The sequence below is a fragment of the Pelophylax lessonae genome (genome assembly GCF_965119305.1).
Source record: "Pelophylax lessonae genome assembly, chromosome: 7".
Classification (NCBI taxonomy): Eukaryota; Metazoa; Chordata; class Amphibia; order Anura; family Ranidae; genus Pelophylax; species Pelophylax lessonae.
The window spans coordinates 137765405-137788422 of record NC_138774.1 but is presented as its reverse complement, the minus strand read 5'-3'; the positions used below and the strand labels follow the sequence as shown (position 1 = coordinate 137788422).

The following is a 23018-nucleotide window of genomic DNA, read 5'->3' as shown; positions in this document are numbered from 1 at the left end:
TCAGGAATAGCCATAGGTTTAGTGGGATGGTTGCAGGTGGGCTATTATGGGGTTAATTCTACCTTTTGGAGCTGAGGCAGGTATCAGCCAATGGGGTAATTAGAGGCTTCTAGAAGACAGGTGCAAGGTGTTATAAGGAAGTGCCTGTGCCCTGCTTCCTCCTTTTGCATCCGAAGAGCAAGAAGGAAAGTTCAGCAGGAAGGAAAGTTCCAGATTCAGCATTCCCTGAAGTTCTACTTCCTTACCTGGGGTCATGGAAGACTTACTGAAGCAGTTGATTCAGAAGGCAGAAGGAGCCGGTGGAGAGGAATGGCTGCGGCGGTGTCTGTCTTTCTCCACAGACACTGAAGTACAGCAGGCTTCTCATGCAGCCGGGAGCATGAGAGACAGCGGTGTGGCGTGCCCCCCCCCCCTCCCACTCAAGAGTCTGTGCAAGGAGGACAGGAGCCAGGAGAACTGCACCCCCGAGCGCTGAGGAGTCGGGCGCCGGGGAGAAGACAGCGCCATGTGGAGGGAGGCGAGCGGGAAGCGGACCAGCCGGTCAGTGGACAAGACACTGGAAAGACAGGGGCGTGCGTCCGCCGCCCTGAGAAGAAGAGGAGAGCGGTCTCGCAGTCTCCTAGAAGAGGAAGAAGAAGCGTAGTGGACACTATGCAGGCGGGTCCCAGCTCGGGAAGAGGGCGCCATCTGGTGGCCAGAGAAGTTACTGCAGCGCCTGTTAACTCCTTACTGGAAGCATCTCCATTCATTCACCAGGCTCAAGGAGCAGTGGCTGATAAGGTGCTGTTGGAGGAGGCGGCTGGACAAGAGGCTGTTTCACCTCCAGCAGCTGGTGAGTCATCACAAATGCAAAATTTATCTGCGTTAATTGCTTCCTTGTCTTCCCTAGTTAACTGTTTGGCTCCTGGCATTGCGGTGGCTGCAAAAGATTTCTCAGCACAGCAATCTCAAAATGAGCCTGTTTTTTCTCCTGCAAGGTCTTCTCATGTTCCGTTTAAAGACCAGTGTCAATTTAATGCTGAACAAGTGTCTACCAGTAATTTTTTCTCTATGGCCCCTGTGACGCAGGTGGGTGGTAGCATGCCAGAGGCGTGCATGAAGAGCGTTATGCCTTGTGAAATGTCGCCTCTGGGCTACCATCTAAATGTGTCGGTTAAGGAAAAAATTTGGAGGGGTGATTTTGTAGATTTGTTGTCCCTGTTGCCGTCACATAAGGAATTTGCGAAAACGGACAAGAGGGAGGACAAACAGGATGAGGATAGGCGTAGGAGCGCACCTAGGTCTTTCCACAACTGGCTACAGGCATTTTGTATTTTTGCAGGAGTGATGGCGGAAAGACATCCGGAAAAGTGCGGGGGGTTGTTTCAACACTTAGACCACATCTTGGAAGCCTATAAGAGCTTCGGAGGGTTAGGATGGTATTTTTACGACGAGTCCTTCCGCCAAAAATTGTCGGTACACCCGTCGTTGCAATGGGGTATGAAGGACGTCGGCCTTTGGCTGAATTTGATGGCGCCCCAGAGGCAGGTACCCCCCCAAGCAAACGCAGGCGGGCACTTCGAATATGGCTTACCGCAAGGGTTTTTGCTTTGCTTTCAATGAAAGCCAGTGTAGATGGAATGCTTCCTGCAAGTACAAGCATGAGTGTTCTTTCTGTGCAGGGCCGCACCCGGTGGCTAAGTGCTTTAAGAAGTCGGCAGTGGGTGGGTCGGTGCTCACACAGAAGGATATTTTTCCTAAAAGCCTGCACGCCAGTGAGGCTGGAAAATATGCGTCCGTGGTTGGACATATACCCAAGCAGGGAGAAAGCACTTTTGCTCACTGAAGGGTTTGAGCGGGGTTTTCCGCTACCTACTTTTGCTGGATCTGGCTGCGTAGGGGTAAAGAATTTGAGGTCGGTAGATGTTTTTCCGCAGGTTGTGCGGGACAAAATTTTTAAAGAAATCGAGCATGGAAGGGTCTCGGGTCCGTTTGAAAAACCGCCGTTTGTTAATTTTCGCTTATCGCCTTTGGGAGTGGTGCCTAAAAAAGAACCCAATGAGTTTAGGGTCATTCATCACCTGTCCTATCCCAAAGGCGATTCGTTAAATGACGAAATTGATGAAGAATCTTGCTCGGTTTCCTACGCGACGTTTGAAGAGGCCATAGGAAAGATTAAGACTTTTGGGCCAGGGGCTTTGTTAGCCAAGGCGGACATAAAATCAGCCTTTCGCCTGCTGCCAGTTGCTCCAGAGGCTTTTAACTCGCTAGGTTTTCAGCTGGATGGTTTTTATTTTTTTGATAGATGCCTCCCGATGGGCTGTGCGCTGTCCTGCTCATATTTTGAGGCATTTGCCACTTTTCTGCATTGGGTAGTGTGTGTTAAGTCGGGTAGTGGCGGCGTGATACACTACCTGGATGATTTTTTATTTGTTGGGCCTCCAGATTCGGATGGTTGTTTGCATTTGTTGGAATCTTTCAAGGCAGTTGCGGATGAGTTTGGTGTTCCGCTAGCCGAGGAGAAAACGTGTTTGCCGGCCACGGAATTGGTTTTTCTGGGTATCCGGATTGATACCGTACGTTTGGAGTTTCGGTTGCCTGAGGATAAGCTGGCGAGATTGAAGGGGCTGATTCGGCTGTTTTTGGCTAGAAGGAAGGTTTTGCTGAAAAGCATGCAGTCATTGTTGGGCTTGCTGGCCTTTACGTGTAGGGTGATGCCCATGGGGTGCGTTTTTTCGCGCCGTCTTTACCTGTCAACGTCAGGTTTAAAATCTCCGTTCTCCCACATTAGCTTGAATAGCTCTTTGAAGGAGGATTTACTGGTGTGGGACGAGTTTTTGGATACTTATAATGGTAGATCCTTTTTTCAGGCAGATTTTGTTTTCGCTCCAGATTTTCGTTTATTCACAGACGCTGCTGGCTCTAAAGGTTTTGGAGCAATTTGGAGGACGCATTGGTGCTGCGCGGAATGGCCGGAGTTTTGGAAATACAACAAGCTAACGAAAAATGTGGTGCTGCTTGAGATCTTTCCCATTCTGGTGGCTTTGGAGCTATGGGGCGTTTTCTTTGCGGACAGGCGTATTTTGGTCGAGACGGACAATAAGGGAGTCCTTTTTGCAGTAAATTGTCTATCTTCCAAATCTGTTTATGTCATCAAAGTGCTTAGGAGAATCGTGTTGTTGTGTTTAAAGTATAACATCTGGCTTAAAGCGAAACATACCCCGGGAGTGCTAAATAACCTTGCCGATGCATTGTCTCGGTTTCAGATGGACCGCTTTCGAGAACTGTTGCCGGAAGCCGACGTGGAAGGTATCGATTGCCCGGGCCATTTGTGGAAAATTGTCGAGACCTAGTTGAGAAGGCGATTGAAGGTTCCTTGGCACCCAAGACTTGGGCGAGCTATACTGCCGCATGGAGAGACTGGTTGTGTTTTGCTGAATCAAGAGGTCTTGCCGATGGTTGTCCGTCAGAAGGGGTGGTGTTAGAATTTCTGGCTTCAAGGATGCAACAACAGGTGTCTTATAATCATTTGAGGAAGACGCTTGCGGGTATCTCATTCTTTTGTCGTCTAAAGGGGTTTCGGCCGTGTACGAGCTATTTTGCTGTACAACAGGCGTTGAAGGGCTACAGGAAGATTTCTTTTGTAAAGGATGATAGGAGACCTATTTCCCTTGATTTGTTGGGAGATTTATGTGCTGTAACGAGTGAAGTATGTAGCTCCGTTTATGAAGGGATTCTTTTTAAGACGGCCTTTGCATTGGCTTTCTTCGGGGCTTTCCGCATTTCGGAATTGGTGCCTTTATCCAGAAGAGTTGAAGGGGGTATTTCGTTTAAAAATGTTCTGTTGGGTGAGGATGGGGTTCACATTTGGATTTGCCGTTCAAAAACGGATGCTTTAGGGAAAGGGGTAGGAATCAAGCTGAAGGCTCAGACGCCGGGGAGGGTATGTCCTTGGGCGCTGGTTCAGGGATTTCTGGGCATAAGGCCTCAGGGTGGTTTTCAATTTTTAGTTCACTATGATCTTTCCCCACTTACGAAATATCAATTTGAGTTTGTGTTGCGTAAGTGCTTAGAGCGGTTGGGTTTGCATGGATGCAAGTTTTCCTCCCATTCATTTCGTATAGGGGCAGCTTCGGAAGCAGCAAGAAGGGGTTTTTCGGAGGAGGTGATAAAAAGTATGGGGAGGTGGAAATCTAATTGCTTTAAAGTGTATGTTAGACCTAACATGTTTGTTTAATTCCCTCAGGTGGCCAACGAACAGTATGGATCCTGGGCCATTCGTTTATTTTCTGGGCAAGAAAACGTGCAGCTCAGCGTAATTACTCTACTAATTTGTCTCTCCCTTTGGAATCCTTTAAGTTATTCTGGAAAGGCATTAGGGGCCTCCAGTGGCATCAACTTTATTTTCATTTGACTAGACTTTATCAGAATTGGCCCCCTCCTTCCATTTTGTTGATACATGCGGGTGGGAATGATTTGGGGAACAGAAAAACGTTAGAATTATTATTTATGATTAAAAGGGATTTGCATTTTTTCTCTCTCTCCTCTCCTGGGACAGTAATTGTGTTCTCGGAAATTGTGCCTCGCCTTACTTGGCTGTCCTTGGATCAGAAGAGAATTATGGAAAAGATGAGAAAAAGGGTGAACAGGGCGATGGAGAAATTTATGCCGTCAATTGGAGGATTGTCATATAGACATGTGGATCTGGAAGGCGGGATACCGGGCCTGTACAGGCAGGACGGAATTCACCTTTCCGATGTAGGACTGGATATCTTTAACTTGGGTCTGCAGTATGGCATTGAACAGGCCGCGGTGGTGGGGTTGGGCCGTTCTTGTTGCTCAAGCCCGGCTGGTGGGGACGGTATTTTTGTTAATTGATTATGAAGTTAACGCTTGCTCGAGTTCTAAATAACTGAGCTAGTACAATTTATTTTCACTATGTGATTTTGGTTTGAAGTATTATTATTATTATTATTATTATTATTTATTATGATTATTGATCATCTGAGTATTTGATTTCATATTTAAAACCAATAAAGCGTGCCGCGGGCATTTTCTTGCCAATACTGCTGTTAAGTCTGGTTATTTACTAATTAAAGTGATGTTTGAGTGGATGAAAGTGTGGCCTATAATCCCATAAAAAGGGGGTGCATTTAGCGCCCACTTGCTTGGGATTATGGCCACCTTCAATATAGCTTCAGGAATAGCCATAGGTTTAGTGGGATGGTTGCAGGTGGGCTATTATGGGGTTAATTCTACCTTTTGGAGCTGAGGCAGGTATCAGCCAATGGGGTAATTAGAGGCTTCTAGAAGACAGGTGCAAGGTGTTATAAGGAAGTGCCTGTGCCCTGCTTCCTCCTTTTGCATCCGAAGAGCAAGAAGGAAAGTTCCCCACCCCCCCTCCCTTGTCGCGTGCACACTTTGTGTGGTAGGGTCACCCTAGTATTCTAGGGGGGACGGTATTTTTGTTAATTGATTATGAAGTTAACGCTTGCTCGAGTTCTAAATAACTGAGCTAGTACAATTTATTTTCACTATGTGATTTTGGTTTGAAGTATTATTATTATTATTATTATTATTATTTATTATGATTATTGATCATCTGAGTATTTGATTTCATATTTAAAACCAATAAAGCGTGCCGCGGGCATTTTCTTGCCAATACTGCTGTTAAGTCTGGTTATTTACTAATTAAAGTGATGTTTGAGTGGATGAAAGTGTGGCCTATAATCCCATAGTCACAGCTAAATATATGGTACCTACATCCCAATAGACAATGGTATAATCATATTGGACTAGAGTGTCCACAAAGAGAAAACACAAAGGGGAAAGAACAGAGAAAAAAAGAAAACAGAAACTGCAGTGATAACATTGAGCAGAAGAGAAACAGAAGAAACAAGGGAAAGTGGAAAAAAACGGAGGACAAACCATGGAAAGAAACAACAAGAGAAAACAAATAGCAGAAAAAGAGGGCTGAGGGGATTTTAATGGTACCCTACCAAAGAACATACAATAAAGGTTTTAAAATACAATTACCATTTATTTTTATCAATAAAAAAGACAGACATGACATAACAATAAATTCCCTTAAAAAGATCACTCCATATCATAAAGCCTGGAGAGCCAAAGGGCTATACCAGGGCCTAGCCCGACATCTTTTGCAGTCGATAACCGCTTCCTCAAGGGCATATCGATTTTTGACAAGATGATCTTGAATTTTCCTGATAGGAATATAAACATAATGTCAATGTATAAACTAAATTCCATAAAGTGGGCTACAAGGGGTGTCTGCATACTCACCAAAGAACAAAAACCAGCACCAGAAGCCACAGGTGGAACAACAAAGAAAGGTAGGCATCAAAGATACTATCCCCTGGACGAGTGTGGGAGTTAGTGTATTATATAAGCAATATAAAAGTGCATAGTTGGAGTAATAGACCATGAATAGGTGAAGGAGCAAAAGTGTAAGAAACCAGTTTCCTGCTCAATAAAGTATAAAGTGATGATAATAAATATATATCAGCAGTATGCACCTCTCAATCCGAGAATACCTACCACCACAATCAAATTCAAACAGCTATAGCTGACCAGGGTGTATACTGTATGAGGCATAGTCACTGTATACAAAAAGTATTTCAAAACACCAGCTTGGACGTATTTCTAAAAGTAAAAAAAAATATATATTTATATATATATATATATCCTTATGGAAATATGTAAAGCGCATGTGGTTTGAGTCTCCACACACCAGGGGAACTCAATACAAAAATGTGTAGGCACTCCATAAATTTGATAAAATCCACCCTGCCATTTATGACACCCCTAGACATTACAGGGTAAAAAAGAAAGGGGAAGGGAAAGGGGGGAAGGGAGGAGGGGGGGGGGTTGTTACCCACATAAAAAAGTTACATTCACCCTTTCTCAAAAAAGAACACATACCTAATTTAATAGCAGGCCTAAGAATGAGTCTTAGCCCGAGATTGTATTTGTAATGTATTTGCAAATGTGTGCAGACTAAACAGCTGGTCTCAATGCATATTGTTAGACAGGTCAGTTTGGTAGGTCAATGGCTGGTTGGTAAGTTTGAGCTTGGAAATCTTTTTTTTCTATTTGTTTGACTATCCTCACCATCAGTGCAAGACAGACATTAGACTGACCCCAAAATTTACCAAACAACAATGCCAGTCAAAGTTATACTGTGAGCACCCATAAAACATAAACTCACATAGTCTAAGAGGCCTGTCCTTAACACCAGTGCCAAACAGGCATTAGACTGACCCAAGAATTTAACTTGAGGGCATAGCCCATAAAGCAACCTGAATTGCTGGCAAAATCAAAACCGCCAATAAAGCTGTGACAAAACATCACAACAAGCGGGAGCGTGGGCAACTCTCCCAGCTGAATCTCCTCAGAGCAGTTGGATGTGCCCCAGAGTCGCCTTTTCTTAGAGTTCAGGCTCCACCCAGTCACCTCAGGGCTTTGTAGCTAATCCTAAACGGTGCCACTTAACATCCCATTTAGGTTCACGCCCACAGTGATGCCATGCTTCCAACAATCAAGACTCCCTTTCCCTAAAGGAGGTTCAAAGGGCCTTCATGTTCAGCATACAGCACAGCCCACTGAGTGAGACCCATGCAACTGATTAGGGCAGGCCCACAATCGCATTCAATGCATGCATTTGTGGCACGCTGGTGCTTTGTAGTGTTTAATGGGTTAAAACAGACAGCAAGGAGGTGATACAAGGCCTCCTCCAAAGCCTGTCAAAAGGCCTCTAAACAATGATCCAAATGTATATCCCTCTTCATAGAACTTTGTTAGTGTAAACTAGCCCTAAGTCTGTTGGACAACTAAGAACTCTTTCACACTCGCTGTGCAGTGTGGTGCCCTTCAAAAATCGATCTGTGCTTGGATCTCTTTTTAGAGGGCAATATAATGCCTCACAACTTGATTTAACCCTATCATGCTACACTACCATGCTGCAATTGTATGTGGTTGCAGCACAGCCCCATGGGTGAGTTTGAAAAGCAGTACCATTTGTGAAATTCTGCACCCCAAGTTAAAATTGTTGTGGCCATGAAACAAAGCATCTTGGCTATGTACAGGCTGTCCCCGGGTTACAAACGACTCCTACTTACAAACGCAGGGAGACAACAGGAAGTGAGGCGAAATCTACCCCTAGGAGGAGAAATTCTGTAAGAGTTCTCATGGGAAAAAGGTGTCTCCACTGAAACTAGATCACAAATCCTTATTTCCATAACAACCCAAAATCTTCAAAATCCAGTTGTCATTGGGATAGAAAGTGAGATGAAATCTTCTGAACAGGGGCACAGACAGCAAAACAAATGGTATAGGGGTGTTAACCCTTTCCAATGCTATCCAAAAAACGTAAAAATTATTATTTTGGCTGGACCTACACTGTGGCTCAGCTACCTGTTTATACCAGCCCCCAACTGCCCATCTGAAAGAGACTTAACACTTCAGATCATCAGTCTCCTGTGTCCTCTGCTTCACTCATCTCCCCACCAACCTCTATGTCATTTCTATGTTCTATAGTGACAGTACTGATGTAATAGTCAGCAGGGGAAACCAGTGAGTGCAGCAGGAGACACAGGAGAATGAAAATCCCCAGAAAGTGGCAGTTTCTGGGCAGACTTTTAATGTAGTTTAATGAACTGCAAACACAGCCTGTCCCTGCTGTTTGGCATTACTCACACCATCTTTTTGTTTCACTTTAAAAAAATTATATAGTCTGAGAAATGTGCGTGCCTCATAATTGCTGAATATTTACAGAAAAGCAAAATGAGAATAAATCTTGTGTCTGACCTTGGACATATTTTGTGCAATGAAGACAAATTCCCTCTAAATAGGCACAGTAAATACTGTACAGTAAAGAATATTAATATGATGCATTACCTTTCATCGTTTATAATTCTGCTGTATGAGGCTGAGGGAAGGGAGAGACGCTTTCATATAGACCAGCTGTAGTTTCTGCATGAAGGAAAGATCAGCTCAGACCTTCTGCTGTTTCTATGTATTTGTAGACAGGGATGAAGACCGTCTGGGCAAAAATAACTTCATTATGAGCCACCTGTCTCTTACAGAAGGTGTCCAAAATAATTTATATTTGTAAATCCATCTGCGGTAGCAAATAATTGCTGAATGCCCTCATAACAAACAAAATAAGAATACAGATTTCCTTTACTTAGTAATCATGTTCATGTAACTAACAATGCTTTATTGTTCAAAAACAATGACTTTCTACTATACACAAAAGTATATTGTTGCGGACATGATCAAAATATCAAATGTAATTATTATTTTGACACCAGAAGGACTACTGTACACTAGTAATTACATTAATTTATTTTTCAAATGACTGGAAATCTAAAGAGTGAGGCTGGCCATACATGTTCAAAATTCTTGTACAATTTTCTGTTATATTTACCAAATTCCATATAATATGAGGTCAAAACTAAACAAAACTTTTAACTGTATCCCATAAGGAAGGCTTTTGTGCTGCATAGTTAAAGGTAAATCTAAAGAAAATTGTACAGAAAATTGTAAGAAAATTGTATAATTTATGGCCAGCCTTAATTGTAAGGCTAGGTTCACACCTATACGTTTGGTGCGGCCCATGTTTGTGCAGATATAGCAGCCCATTCTCTTGAATGGGCTACTGTACCTATGGGAAACGCAGAAAAAAGGTCCCTGCGCTTCTTTAAAACTGCAGCTGCAGGGAAATCTCATAGTGAAAAAAACGCAATGCAATTTCCTGGATCCGCAACCAAGTGTTTAGATGCATGGAGGTCCATTAAAAATGAATGGCAGCCCTCCATTTCTGTAAAAGAGCAGCACATTGTGTCTGTTGGTGGTTGCAGGTGCTGGAACAGGTGATATTCCCGCACCCACAGCCACCTGCACAAGTGTGAAGCAAGTTCTAAGGCTGCGTCCACACCTAATTCGGCCGTGGCTCACAGCAGGGGTCCAGCGTGTTCCTTTTTTTAATTTAGGGATGAATCTGGCCCAAATTTTTTATTTTTTTGCCTGAATATGGACCTGAAACGGAACCAAAGACGCACAGGGCTCCTGTGCAATGTGCTCCACAGCTGCCCCGGAGATGTGTAAACTGGCTCTATTGAGAGCCAGTCACAACCTCCTGTCAAGCAAATTGGATGCGAGGAAACCCCCATCTAATTCGCATAAGTGTGAAGCCAGCCTAAAAGTTTATATTCAAAGTATTCAGAAGTGTATGTTGGAGAGCTGTGAGAATGCCATCATCCTAATCTAGACAGAAAATAAATACCCTCCAATGGAATAGGGAGAAATATAGGCACTTCAGACAGAGAAAACACCAGACATGTCTTAGAGGATGTCTCATCTTATTGCTTTTTGGCTAAAGTTCTGGTAGCCACACATTTGAGCTGCCACTGTACCTCATGGCAAAGAACTCTCTGAGGATCTGTAAAAAAGAATTGTTGCTCTACATAAAGATGGCATAGGCTATAAGAAGATTGCCAAGACCCTGAAACTGAGCTGCAGCATGGTGGCCAAGACCATACAACGGTTTAACAGGACAGGTTCCACTCAGAACAGGACTCGCCATGGTCGACCAAAGAAGTGGAGTGCACATGCTCAGCATCATATCCAGAGGTTGTCTTTGGGAAATAGACGTATGAGTGCTGCCAGAATTGCTGCAGAGGTTGAAGGGGTGGGGGGTCAGCTTGTCAGTGCTCAGACCATATGCTTCACGCTGCATCAAATTGGTCTGCATGGTTGTCATCCCAGAAGGAAGCCTCTTCTAAAGATGATGCCCGCAAACAGTTTGCTGCAGACAAGCAGACTAAGGACATGGATTAGGTAGATGTGGGTATCCTCCCTGGTGTGTCGTTGTATTCTGACAGCTTGACTCCTCTGCTGTCAGAATATACTGATTATTTGCAATTGAACAGACAAGAACTCACTGCTCAAGGTGGTGTAATTGCCTGATGACTCACCCCCTCATGCCCCGGCTCGCCTCCGTGAAAACTTGATAAAAGTAAAGGCATTGGCAGCACTCCAGGTTGAGTCAAAATCCAGATTTATATCGTTTGGTCTGTGTATGTTATACGATCGATTTTCTTCTGACCCATACAACTAATATGCACGAATAGATTTATATATTTGACAAAAAATATTTTTAAAATTGAAAATTTAATAACAAACTATTTCATAGTTTTATATTCACATAATCGGATTGTACAGATATCAATATATATATTCACTATTTCTTGTATTTTTGTATATTTTTTGTGTGCATTTTTTTTGCGCTTTTATTCTCATTTTATAATTGACACATATTATTAAACAATGGTAATTTTAGCCATATCTTTAATCACAATACATTTAATTTTCACATATAGTTTATACATATTTAGATTTTATCAGATTTTTTGCATTTATATATTTTTTCATACACAATTGTGTCACAGCATTCACATTTGATTTTTCACTGGTTTCACATAGATGTTTTATGGGTCTATCAGTGTCCTCGGTAATTAGGAAAATGGTTTACCCCTTATTTGTATCACCTGTTTTTTAATTGATGATTGGATTTTTGTGTGTGTATATATTGAGATGTTATATCCATTTTTCTTTGTAATGATTAAGCACACGGTCAGTGTGTGAAACGCGTCTACCTTGTCACGATTGTCATGTTTGGATGTCCAGTCAATAAATCTGGATTTTGACTCAACCTGGAGTGCTGCCAATGCCTTTTCTTTTATCATATACTGATTAGTGATGCAGTTGATTAGTTTGATGCGCTAATCAAGTCAGAATTTTCCAACAAGCCAGTTCACGAGAAGTAAATCGATAGATCGACTACTCGTGAATTGGAATAGCCATAGATGGATCAAAATTCATCCGGTTCCTGGTGAACTGACCAAACTTTGATCTATGTATGGCCAGCCTAAGAGTTTAAATGACAGAATCATTTTAACTGTTTGAAAAGGGTCCTGAAGCATGTGCTAATAGTTACACAGGGCTTTTCTTTAAAAACATTTATTTTGGGGATTAGAGCATCACTGCTTAAAGCTGGAATATACTTCTCCCTACCACTTTCTGAGCGATTTGCTGGACAGGGACTGCAAGAGGCTGACACTAAGTCAAATTTAGGAACTTGCTTAATGTTAAAATAAAGATTACATAACTGCAATAAATTACGTTTTTATTTCTGCCTGGATTTCAGCTTTAGGTCCCATTCACATTTTGCTTAGCATGAAAGCAGGTTCCTGCTGGTGATTTTTTTTTGTGTGTGTGATTTTCATGAATGGGCTGTCCTATGTTTATTTGTCACACCAAAGAAACTCATGTACCATATTTTGACACTGAGTCAGGCATGGTTTTTTTTTTTCACAATCATCAAGTGTTTTGCCATGTGATAATCACAGAAAAATTGCAACACGTTTGGGGTGCCCTTAAAGCTGAGTTCCAGCCTAAACACACTCACCTGTCCAACGGTCCAGCAATGCGGCCGCCCGAAGCCTCGCTCTTCCCCTTCTCTCCTCTGCGGCGCCAGCATCATTGGTGTGGGCACCCGGCTGTGACAGTTTGCAGATTCACAGCCGGGTACGCATTGCGCATGCACGAGTTGCGCTTCGCGACGTGATTGGCCGGCAATCTTCTGGGACCTCTGACATGTCCCAGAAGATTGCAGGGAGGGAGGGGGAGGGGAGAACTTCCGCTCAGGCTCAGGGCGCCGTGGCGCTCCGAGCGGAAGTAGGAGCGGGTACATGTCAAAACTAGGTACCCGCTCCCCCCCAAAAAAAATGACATGCCAAATGTGGCATGTCAGGGGGTTAGAACTACCTAAAGCGGAAGTTCCAATTTTGGGTGGAACTCCGCTTTAAGAACGAATTGCACTCAAATGCATGTTGCGTGTTTTGCTCAATTTGGAAAATTTAGGCAGAATCACATCAATTCTGCCTGTGACTCCAAGTTTCTCTGAAGTGAATGAGGCCCAAGACATTGAGAGAACCAGATATAAATGAGGTTCAGGTTCTCTACTACAATAGGTTTGAAATGAATCTCATGGGTTTGAGATTTGCGATTCACGTGATTCAAGTGATTTTTTTTTTTAATCATGACACACTGCATGACCCTTTAACCACTTGCCGACTGCCGCAAGTACATATACTGCGACGGTCAGCCCCTCCTGGGCAAAGTGATGTATTGGTACGTCGCTCGCCCACGAGCCTCTAGGGGGTGAGCGCGCGCTCCCACCTCCGCTCGTTCCCTGACATCCCCGCGCGAGTGACCGGCGGCTCCGATGTCCGCCGGCCACTCGCGATCTCCCACTGGAGAGGCAGAAAGGCAGGCGGTTAATGTAAACAAAGCCACCTGTCATTCTCCCTGGTGTAACTGCAGAGACTATACGATCCTGCTATGTAGGATCGTATGTCTCTGTGGTTACATCACAAGCCATGCCCCTTGACAGTTAGAATCACGCCCCTAGGGACACACTTAACCCTTGATCACTAATAAAGTTAACCCCTTCCCTGCCAGTGTCTTTTTTACAGTAACAGTGCATATTTATAGCACTGGTTACTGTAGTAATGCCACTGGTACCCCCAAAAGTGTCAAAAATGTCAGTCAGGGGTCCGATCTGTCCGCCGCAATGTCGCAGTCCTGCAAAAAATCACAGATTGCCACCATTACTAGTAAAAAAAAAAACAATAAAAATGACATAAATCTTTCCTGTAGTTAGTAAACGCAATACCTTTTGCGCAAACTAATCAAAATCCGCTTATTGCGATTTTTTTTACCAAAAATATGTAGCATAAAATAAATTGGCCTAAAATGTTAAAAATTTTTGATTTTTACATTTGTTTTGAGAATTTCATATAAAAAAATTGGAAAAATATTGTTATTTTTTCAAAATTGTCACTTTTTTTTGTTTATAGCGCAAAAAGTAAAAAACGCACAGGTGATCAAATACCACCAAAAGAAAGCTCTGTTTGTGGGAAAAAAAGGACGTCAATTTCATTTGGGTACAGCATCGCATGACCGCGCAATTGTCCATTAAAATCACGCAGTGCAGAATTGCAAAATAGGCCCTGGTCTTTGAGAAGCCAAATCCTCCGGGGCTTAAGTGGTTAGCTATGAATATCAGGCTTAGGAGTGCTAATGTGATGGCTTCAGCATGAGCAACCCCCTCACTATAATATGAGGACACAGAGCAGCCATAGTGCCGGTGAATTGGAAGTAGTAGTGAAAATTAAAAATAAAACTGCATAGGGAGAGATTGGGATCAGTTAGATAATTGTTCCTTAATTCTGGTTGATTGTTTCTTGTCCAGTCATCCCCTTTGCTTTATTATTATTATTATTATTAGTATTATTATTTTTGACATTTTCACTTTTAATTTTGTTTTGTAGTTGATTTAGAGCCGGTTCACATTACCGCGACACGATTCCTTAATACTTCGGGAGGCGACTTGTCAGTCCAGTGCACCACAACTTCGGAGCGACTTGCAGGGACTTCACATAATGGAAGTCTATGCAAGTCACTCCGAGGTCGCCCCAAAATAGTACAGGACCCTTTTTCTAAGTCGGAGCGACTTGTGTCGCTCCTATTAGAACGGGTCCTGTAGCGGTCAATGGACCACGAGGGAGCGCGACTTGTCAGGCTGACAAGTCGCCTGACAAGTCGTGCTAATGTGAACTGAGTCTTAGGGTTAGCAGTCACTTTTAGCTGCTGCTGTCCTGTCCATAGCAAACATTTTGTGTTGCAAATCTTTTCTTTTAAGTAAACTTCTGTTTCAGGGGTGGTATTTTATTTTAATTGTGATAGGGCTCTATGCAGTATCTCAATTCTTGTAGTGAAACCCCAGTCTATGCGGTTTGTCTCTTGTAAATTTGGCCTTACACTTGTTCCTTAAAATTGCCCTTCTGCTAGCCAATTTTACACTACTGTGTCATCTGTGATCTCATAATTCATGTACTAAAACACCTGTCTGTTCTATTTGCCTCTACATTAATCTTACACAATAAAAATGAGCAACTGCTAGCAATTTTTTGAGGTATATAAGATAATAAGTGATGATAATCAATAATAAAAAAGGCGTCTTCTGTGCAAAATCTCAAAGAAAACAGGCACTTATCCAGTCTATGAGTGCAATGGCAGCTCACCTTAATAAAAGGATAATATGCACATTCAAAGTAATCCATTAATGGAAAATTCTTCCACAGCAGTAAATGATCGGCTCATGTAAAACAAACATCTACATGGTATAGTCTATAATGATCTGCAAACATCTACATGGTATAGTATATAACAGCAGGAATTTATTATTAAAAGTATTGGCTTACAGTTAAGTATAAAGTTGCAGATGAACAACAAATAGGACTGCGGGGTCCCCGAATCATATAGTGTATCTGAATGTGAACTTCCAATCTCGGCCGAAAACCGGAAGTGGCGTCGCCTGCCTTCGCCTGACGCATTGCGTCACAAAACACGTAACTTTATCAAGGGTTGGAGGCTGGGTGATGATTGCCGGAACTAAATAGCAGAGCGGTCATCATTGGAACCGCATAATTAAAACAATGCTCCTATTTAAAATATTATGCTTATATACTCCATCCAAGTTCAGTAAATAAGAGTCCAATTGTAACGTAACACTAAAAGGAGAATCTTGATAAATTAAATAGATGTTTTACAGAACTAAATATAGATAAAAACATATTTACAAACCATAAGGATCTGGTGATAAAACAGCAATTAACTAAAATAACAATATTAGCAAAAGTCATATAGAATAAAATTGCTAAAAAGATATTATATATCAATTTGTATACAAATCAATAATGAACATAATATATAGGTGGAGATCAGATGGAGAACAACTGTAATAATAACACAATAATATTATAATGGGAATAATATAAAACCCCAGAAGAGAGAAGGGAAAAACATTTCTATTATGCATATATAAAAAATATAAAAAAAAAAAAATAATATGAATACATAAAAATGAAAGATAAAAATGATTAATAAACAGAAATAAAACAATTGAGATCAAACTCAATTTTTAAACCCAATGGTGTGAGAGTCTGCATCTCAAAAATGCATCAGGATTTAGCTAGAGTAATAATCCTATTGCTTCCTCTCCAGTGGGGTTTATATTTTTCTTTGCCCCAAAATTGTAGAGAGTTGTGTTCTCTAAAACGCTTCCACAGTGGTCCACCATTTATTTGTGATGTATTTTTCACCTGTGTTTTCACCCCTAGCATGTTTTGCACTTTATTCATGTCTGCACACTATTGGATTTGAACACTTGGATTTATTTGTTGGTCCTTATATGTCACATGTTGTCTTTTGCATTAGCGCTGATTTTTTTCCCTTTTGTGAGCGTCATCATATGTGGTGACACTACAGAAATTGGCTGCTATTGCTCGTTATTTACACTCTTCATTTACCTGTATTTGGGTCCTCTCTGAATTTTATTATTGGTTAGCGCATTTGTTCATTGTCTTCATCTTTGTTGTAAGAAACATACCTGTACACTTTTTCTCTAGTACATTAAAAATGTCCTGCTGCTGGCCAAATGTACTCTACTGTACAATCTGCAGTCTCTTAATTCTTAATGAGATCTTGATAGAATTGGACAATTACATGACAGTTTTATGTCAGCGTGCTACAATCATTAACTGGCACTAAAAGTGTGCTTATTACTGTTTGATGAAAAAACGTGTGTCACTGCTAAAACTAAAGGTAAAAACACTTTTTTTGAAACTGAAATGAGTCAGATTGGAGTGCTGCTTCTGTATGTAAGCCAAGCTAATTGTAAAAGAAAGCAAAATTAATTCCACATCCATATGTGCTGCCAGTTTATTCCTATCACTGAGAATGCCTGTGACTGTCCCATAAGACCACAGACAGCTTTAAAGAGGTTGTAAACTCGTTAAAAAATTTTTTTTTTCTTTTACAACCTTCAAGAGAAAGACATAATGAGCTAGTATGCATCGCATACTAGCTCATTATGAAATACTTACCTTAGAACGAGCCCCCGCCGTGCCGCTCTCTTACCTGTATGACGAGCGACATGTTCAGTCGCCCGTCTTCCGGGATCGCGGCATCCGGCCATCTGATTGGCCGGAGCCGCGGTGACGTCACTCCTGCGCACGCGCGCGGGAGCCGACGGTCACGGCACGGGGCTCTGAAGGAACGGCACGATCAGCCGTTCCTTCAGAGCGCATGCGCCAGTGACGTCACTGGCTGCATTAAAGGTAAATATCTCCTAAACCGTACATGTTTAGGAGATATTTACAGTACCTATAGGTAAGCCTTATCATAGGCTTACCTATAGGTACAACTTCCTGAGGAGGGTTTACTTCCTCTTTAATGCATTTCTTCAGCATGGCATTTAGAGGCCTCTTTAGAGTATTGCAGTGCAGTAACACACACACATTACTGCAATGTGCAGCAACTAGAGTTGAGCGGACACCTGGATGTTCTGGTTCGGCGGGTTCAGCCGAACTTCGCAAAAAAGTTTGAGTTCGGCACCCGAACTTAACCCGAACTTGACCCCGAACCCCATTAAAGTCAATGGGGATCCGAACTTTTAAGCACTAAAATAGCTCTAAAAAAGTAATGGAAAGGGCTAGAGGGCTGCAAATGGCAGCAAAATGTTGTTAAGAGCATGGTAAGTGTTCTACAAACAAATGTGGATAGGTAAATAACTTAAAATAACATAAAATACATAAAAAAAAAATAATAATCTTGATGTAGGTCCATATGGAGTAGGAGGTTGAGGTGGCGGTGGATGTGGCAGTGTAGGTGGAAGCGGCGGCGGTGGAGGAGGACGAGGTAGCCAACACTGGTCTTTGTTTTTAATTTAATTTTTTTTTTTAATTAGGGTACACCCCAAAAGACTGAAAGATCAAAAATACAACAATGGCTGGGTAAGGCCGGTATACATGTCTATTCTGCACAAGGTACGGACAAGTCCTGTGGGATCAAAGCCTGGTTCATTTTAATGAACGTGAGCTTGTACACATTGGCTCTGGACAGGCGGCTGCGCTTGTCTGTGATAACGCCCCCTTACATACTAAATACACGTTCAGATAATACAATGGCTGCAGGGCAGGCCAGCACCGCCAAGGCGTAAAGGGCAAGCTCAGGCCATATGCCCAATTTGGAGACCCAGAAGTTGAAGGGGGCAGACCCGTCATTCAGTACATCTAGGCGTGTGCACACATACTGCTCCACCATGTTGGTGAAATGCTGCCTCCTGCTAAGACGTTCAATATCAGCTGGTGGTGCTGGTTGTTGCTGCATTTTGACAAAGCTTTTCCACATTTCGGCCATGCTAACCCTGCCTTCTGAGGTGCTGGCAAGCCCCGGCTGCGTTGGTTACCTCTTCCTACTCCTCTGCCTTTGCCTTGTGCTTCCACTGTGCCCCCGCTGTCAGGTGGGAATGCCACCAGCAGCATGTCTACCAGCGTGCACTTGTACTCACGCATCTTACGATCACGCTCCAGTGAGGGAATTAAGGACGGTACGTTGTCCTTGTAATGGGGATCCAGCAGCGTGGCCACCCAGTTATCAGCACAAGTTATAATGTGGGAAACTTGGCGGTCGTTGCGGAGACACTGCAGCATGTAATCGCTTATGTGTGCCAGGCTGCCCAGAGGCAACAAAAAGCTGTCCTCTGTGGGAGGTGTATCGTCTGTGTCCTCTGTATCCCCCCAGCCACGCACCAGTGATGGCCATGAGCTGGTCTGGCTGCCACCCTGCTGTGAATATGGTTCCTCCTCCTCCATCTCCTCCTCATCTTCCACCTCGGCATCCTCCAGAACTGTGCCCTTTCTGGACAATTGTGTACCTGGCGTTTGTGGGTGCAGGAACCCACCCTCGGAGCCACTTGTGAATGACTGTCCTGAAAGCCTTGGAAATTATCTCTCTTCCTCCTCCTCCTCCTCCTGTGCCACATCATCTTCCATCATCGGCCGAATCATTTTTCAAGGAGGCATAGAAGTGGGATAGTAATGCTGAGAATGGCGTCATTGGCACTGGCCATGTTGGTGGAGTACTCGAAACAGCGCAACAAGGCACACAGGTCTCGCATGAAAGCACAGTTATTGGTGGTGAAGTGGTGCTGTTCCGCATACTTCACTATCGCCTGCTTCTGCTCGCACAGTCTGGCCAGCATGTGCAAGGTGGAGTTCCACCTTGTGGGCACGTCACATATGAGGCGGTGAGCAGGAAGGCCAAAGCTACACTGCAGCACTGACAGGGGAGCAGCAGCAGCAGGGTGAGAACGCCGAAAGTGCGCACAGATGGCCCGCACTTTCTGCAGCAGCTCTGACATATGGGGGTAATTTTAAAGGAACCTCTGCACCACCAAATTCAGCACATGTGCCAGGCAAGGGATGTGCGTCAAATCGCCTATGCCCAGAGCTGCTACGAGATTTCGCCCATTATCGCACACCACCAGGCCGGGCTTGAGGCTCACTGGCACCAACCACTCATCGGTCTGTTTTTCAATGCCCCTCCACGACTCATGCGCGGTGTGGGGTTTTTCCCCCAAACAAGCAAGTTTTAAAACTGCCTGCTGTCGTTTACCCCTGGCTGTGCTGAAGTTGGTGGTGAAGGTGTTACGCTGACCAGAAGAGGAGGCGATAGAGGATGAGGAAGCGGATTGGGAAGAGTTAGCAACAGGAGGCAAACTGAAGCGCCCTGCAATCTTCGGTGGTGGAAGGACATGCGCCAAACTGCTATCCGCCTCAGGCCCAGCCCCCACTGCATTTACCCAGTGTGCTGTTTGGGAGATTTAATGTCCCTGACTGTGCTTACTGGTCCACGTATCCATAGTTAGGTGGACCTTGCCACAGATGGCGTTGCGCAGTGCACACTTGCCACAGATGGCGTTGCGCAGTGCACACCTGCCACAGATGGTGTTGCGCAGTGCACACCTGATTTTGTCCCCCACTTGGTTGTGCAGGGAAGGAATGGCTGCCTGGAAAAGTAGTGGCGGCTGGGCACAACGTACTGTGGGACAGCGCCATAAGGCTTTTAAAACTCTCCATCTCCACCAGACGGAATGACAGCATTTCAAAGGCCAGGAATTTTGAAATGCTGGCATTCAGGGCCAGGGATCGCAGGTGGGTAGGGGGGTACTTCCTCTTCTGCTCCAGTGTTTGGGAGATAGAGAGCTGAACGCTACCATGGGACATTGTGGAGATGGTTGGTGACCCAGGTGGTGGTGTTGTTGGCTGACCCTCTGTTTGCGGGTTGGCAGGTGCCACTGTCACTACAGAGGTGGATAAAGAGGCCGAGACGGCAGCAGAAGATGAAGCAGGAGGAGCCAGAGACCTTTCTTGGTTTTTGAGGTGTCTACTCCACTGCAGCTCATGCTTTGCACTTAGATACCTGGTCATGCAGGTTGTGCTCAGGTTGAGAACGTTTATGCCTCGCTTCAGGCTCTGAATGCACAGCGTGCAAACCACTCGTGTCTTGTCATTAGCACATTGTCTGAAGAGCTGCCACGCTGGGGAACTCCTTGGAGCTGGCTTTGGTGTGCTCGGTCCCTTGCTGCGTTGGGCAGTAGCAGGCGTACTGTCTAGGGGACGGCCGCTCCGCTTTTGCACCCTGCTCCCTCTTCTGCTGTGCTGGTGTCTCTGTGCGACCGCCGCCTCTTCCTCCGAACTACACAGGTCACCTGCATGACATTGATTCCATGTGGGGTCAAGGACCTCATCTCCCTCCACATCATCTTCCCCCCCTGCCCTCCTTGTCAGTTTGCACAATTCTGAAAGCTGCAGCAGTTGGCACCTGTGTTTCGTCATCATCCGAGACATGCTGCAATGGTCCTCCCATGTACTCATCTGGAGACATAAGTGGTTGGGCATCGGTGCACTCAATCTATTCTACTTCTAGGGCAGCGCTATGTGGATGGCCCTGGGGAACCATGCTAACAGAGTAATCAAAAAGCAGAAGAGACTGCTGCATGACTTGGGGCTCAGACTGCTTGGCTGACTTGCAAGGGGGTGAGGTGAAAGACTGATGGACATTGGCTGCAGGTGCCAACTCTGATCTTTCAGCAGGAGACTGGGTGGGAGACAATGTGACGGCACTGGAGGCACTGTCAGCAACCCAATCTACTATCGCCTGTACTTGTTCTGGCCTCAACATTCATAGAGTCGCATTAGGCCCGACCAGACACTGCTGCAGGTTCTGTCGCCTACTCGCACCTGAGGAAGGTGTTTCACTTGTGCGTGTAGCTAGCACAGATCGACCACGTCCTCTCCTTGCAACAGGAGCTCTACAAGCAGCACCACGACCGGGGCCACATCCCTTATTTGACGTTCTCCTCATATTTCTCAAATTTAGGATCTTGTCCTAAATGGGTGTTTTTGGAATAGCAGAATAGAACAACAGTATCTAAAGGGTGTATCTCACATGTACAGATACAGACTAGGCTGCAATTTAAGATTTTTCCCATAAATGGGTATTTTTTGAGTAGCAAAATAGGACAACAGTATCTAAAGGGTGTATCTCACAGTAACATATGCAGCAAACGCTGCAAAATTATTATTTTTGCCCTGAATGGGTGTTTTGTGAATAGCAGAATAGATATGTATTTTGCCGGAAAAAGGTGTTATTTTACTAACACAATATGACAGCAGCTTGAATTCTACACGTACAGATGCAGCAAGCAAGGGCTATAAAATTGTGGATTTTAGCCCAAAAAGGGTGTTTTTAAAAACCCAGAAAATGATATATATATAATTTAAAATGCACACTGAATATGCTGGTGCACTGAGCTTGCATAAAATGCCCCCCTGCCGCCCACCTAACTAACAGACGGATAAAAGTATTTTTTCTCTGTCACTGGGATCAGGGCAGGGTAAAAAGATTGTGCACTGCACCAACCCATAAAATATATGTAGATCGCTGTGAGTTCTGATTAAATAATAAAGATTCTGTCCTCCTCCTATTCTCTCCCTCAAAGCAGCAGCCGCAGCCTTTCCCTAGTACACAACAAAATCTATGTAGATCACTGAGTTGAAGTTCTGATTAAAGAATAAAGATTCTGTCCTCCTCCTATTCTCTCCCTCAAAGCAGCAGCTGCAGCCTTTCCCTAGTACACAACAAAATCTATGTAGATCACTGAGTGGAAGTTCTGATTAAAGAATAAAGATTCTGTCCTCCTATCCTATTCTCTCCCTCAAAGCAGCAGCCGCAGCCTTTCCCTACACTAGATAGAGGAGAGTGACGTGCGGCGCTATGTGACTCCAGCTTATATAGAGGCTGGGTCACATGCTGCACTGGCCAATCACAGCCATGCCATTAGTAGGCATGGCTGTGATGGCTTCTAAGGGCACACCAGTTAAACACTTGTGGATTGGCTGCCCTGCATCTTTTTTTAACGCACCATTAAATTGCCGAACACTGAACTCGATAACGAACATACAGTAAGATGTTCGGGTCGGGTCCGGGTACGAAAAACCCTAAAGTCCGGTATGAACCCGAACTTTATAGTTCGGGTTCGCTCAACCCTAGCAGCAACGCATGTTACATACATTTTGAATGGCATCCAAACTAACTAAGGCACCTAGATATGTTGCAGCTTCCCACAATGCAACGTAATGCACCATTATTCGTTGTAGTGAATTACAATACAAATTTTTTGGCACATCTGATTTTTGAGATGTTTTCATCTGTTTTCAATGGGCTTCTATATCGCAATGCAAATTATTGCATATGCGTTAGTGAACAACAAGAATGTAAATACAGCAGAAAGGATTTCTGTATTCTAAATGTTGCCCTTGAAACTGCACGAAAGCCCCTCTCCCTGCCATACAGTATTTTCTTTTTACATTTTTTTTTTCATATTCCCCTATGGCCATACCTTGCTTTCCATGGCTTTTTTGATAGTAGTTTGCCTACTAGTCTTAAAAATGACCATTTAAAACAACATTCAGCCTCTTAGACTTCAGTTGCATTCACCTCTATGTTTGGGTTTGCAAAACGTCCACCAAACCCGGGCAGATTTGCCC

At 43.8% G+C, this 23018-nt stretch overlaps 1 protein-coding gene and 1 pseudogene across 2 annotated transcripts in view; one reads left to right on the top strand and one right to left on the bottom strand.

Moving 5' to 3' along the window:
* Positions 1–651: 651 nt before the first annotated feature.
* On the top strand, positions 652–4857 carry LOC309560544 (uncharacterized protein; the record flags this gene model as incomplete). The annotated part of the gene is made up of 3 exons (XM_082264173.1): positions 652–832; positions 890–1036; positions 4226–4857. 3 exons carry the CDS (start codon positions 652–654, stop codon positions 4855–4857), a joined length of 960 nt encoding a protein of 319 aa, XP_082120299.1.
* Positions 4858–6075: 1218 nt separating this feature from the next.
* LOC309560543 overlaps positions 6076–23018 on the bottom strand; it is a 55957-nt pseudogene continuing 39014 nt past the window's right edge. Inside the window, exon 4 of the transcript in view lies at positions 6076–6200. The product of the transcript in view is annotated as an uncharacterized misc_RNA (transcript). The remainder of the gene's footprint in view (positions 6201–23018) is intronic.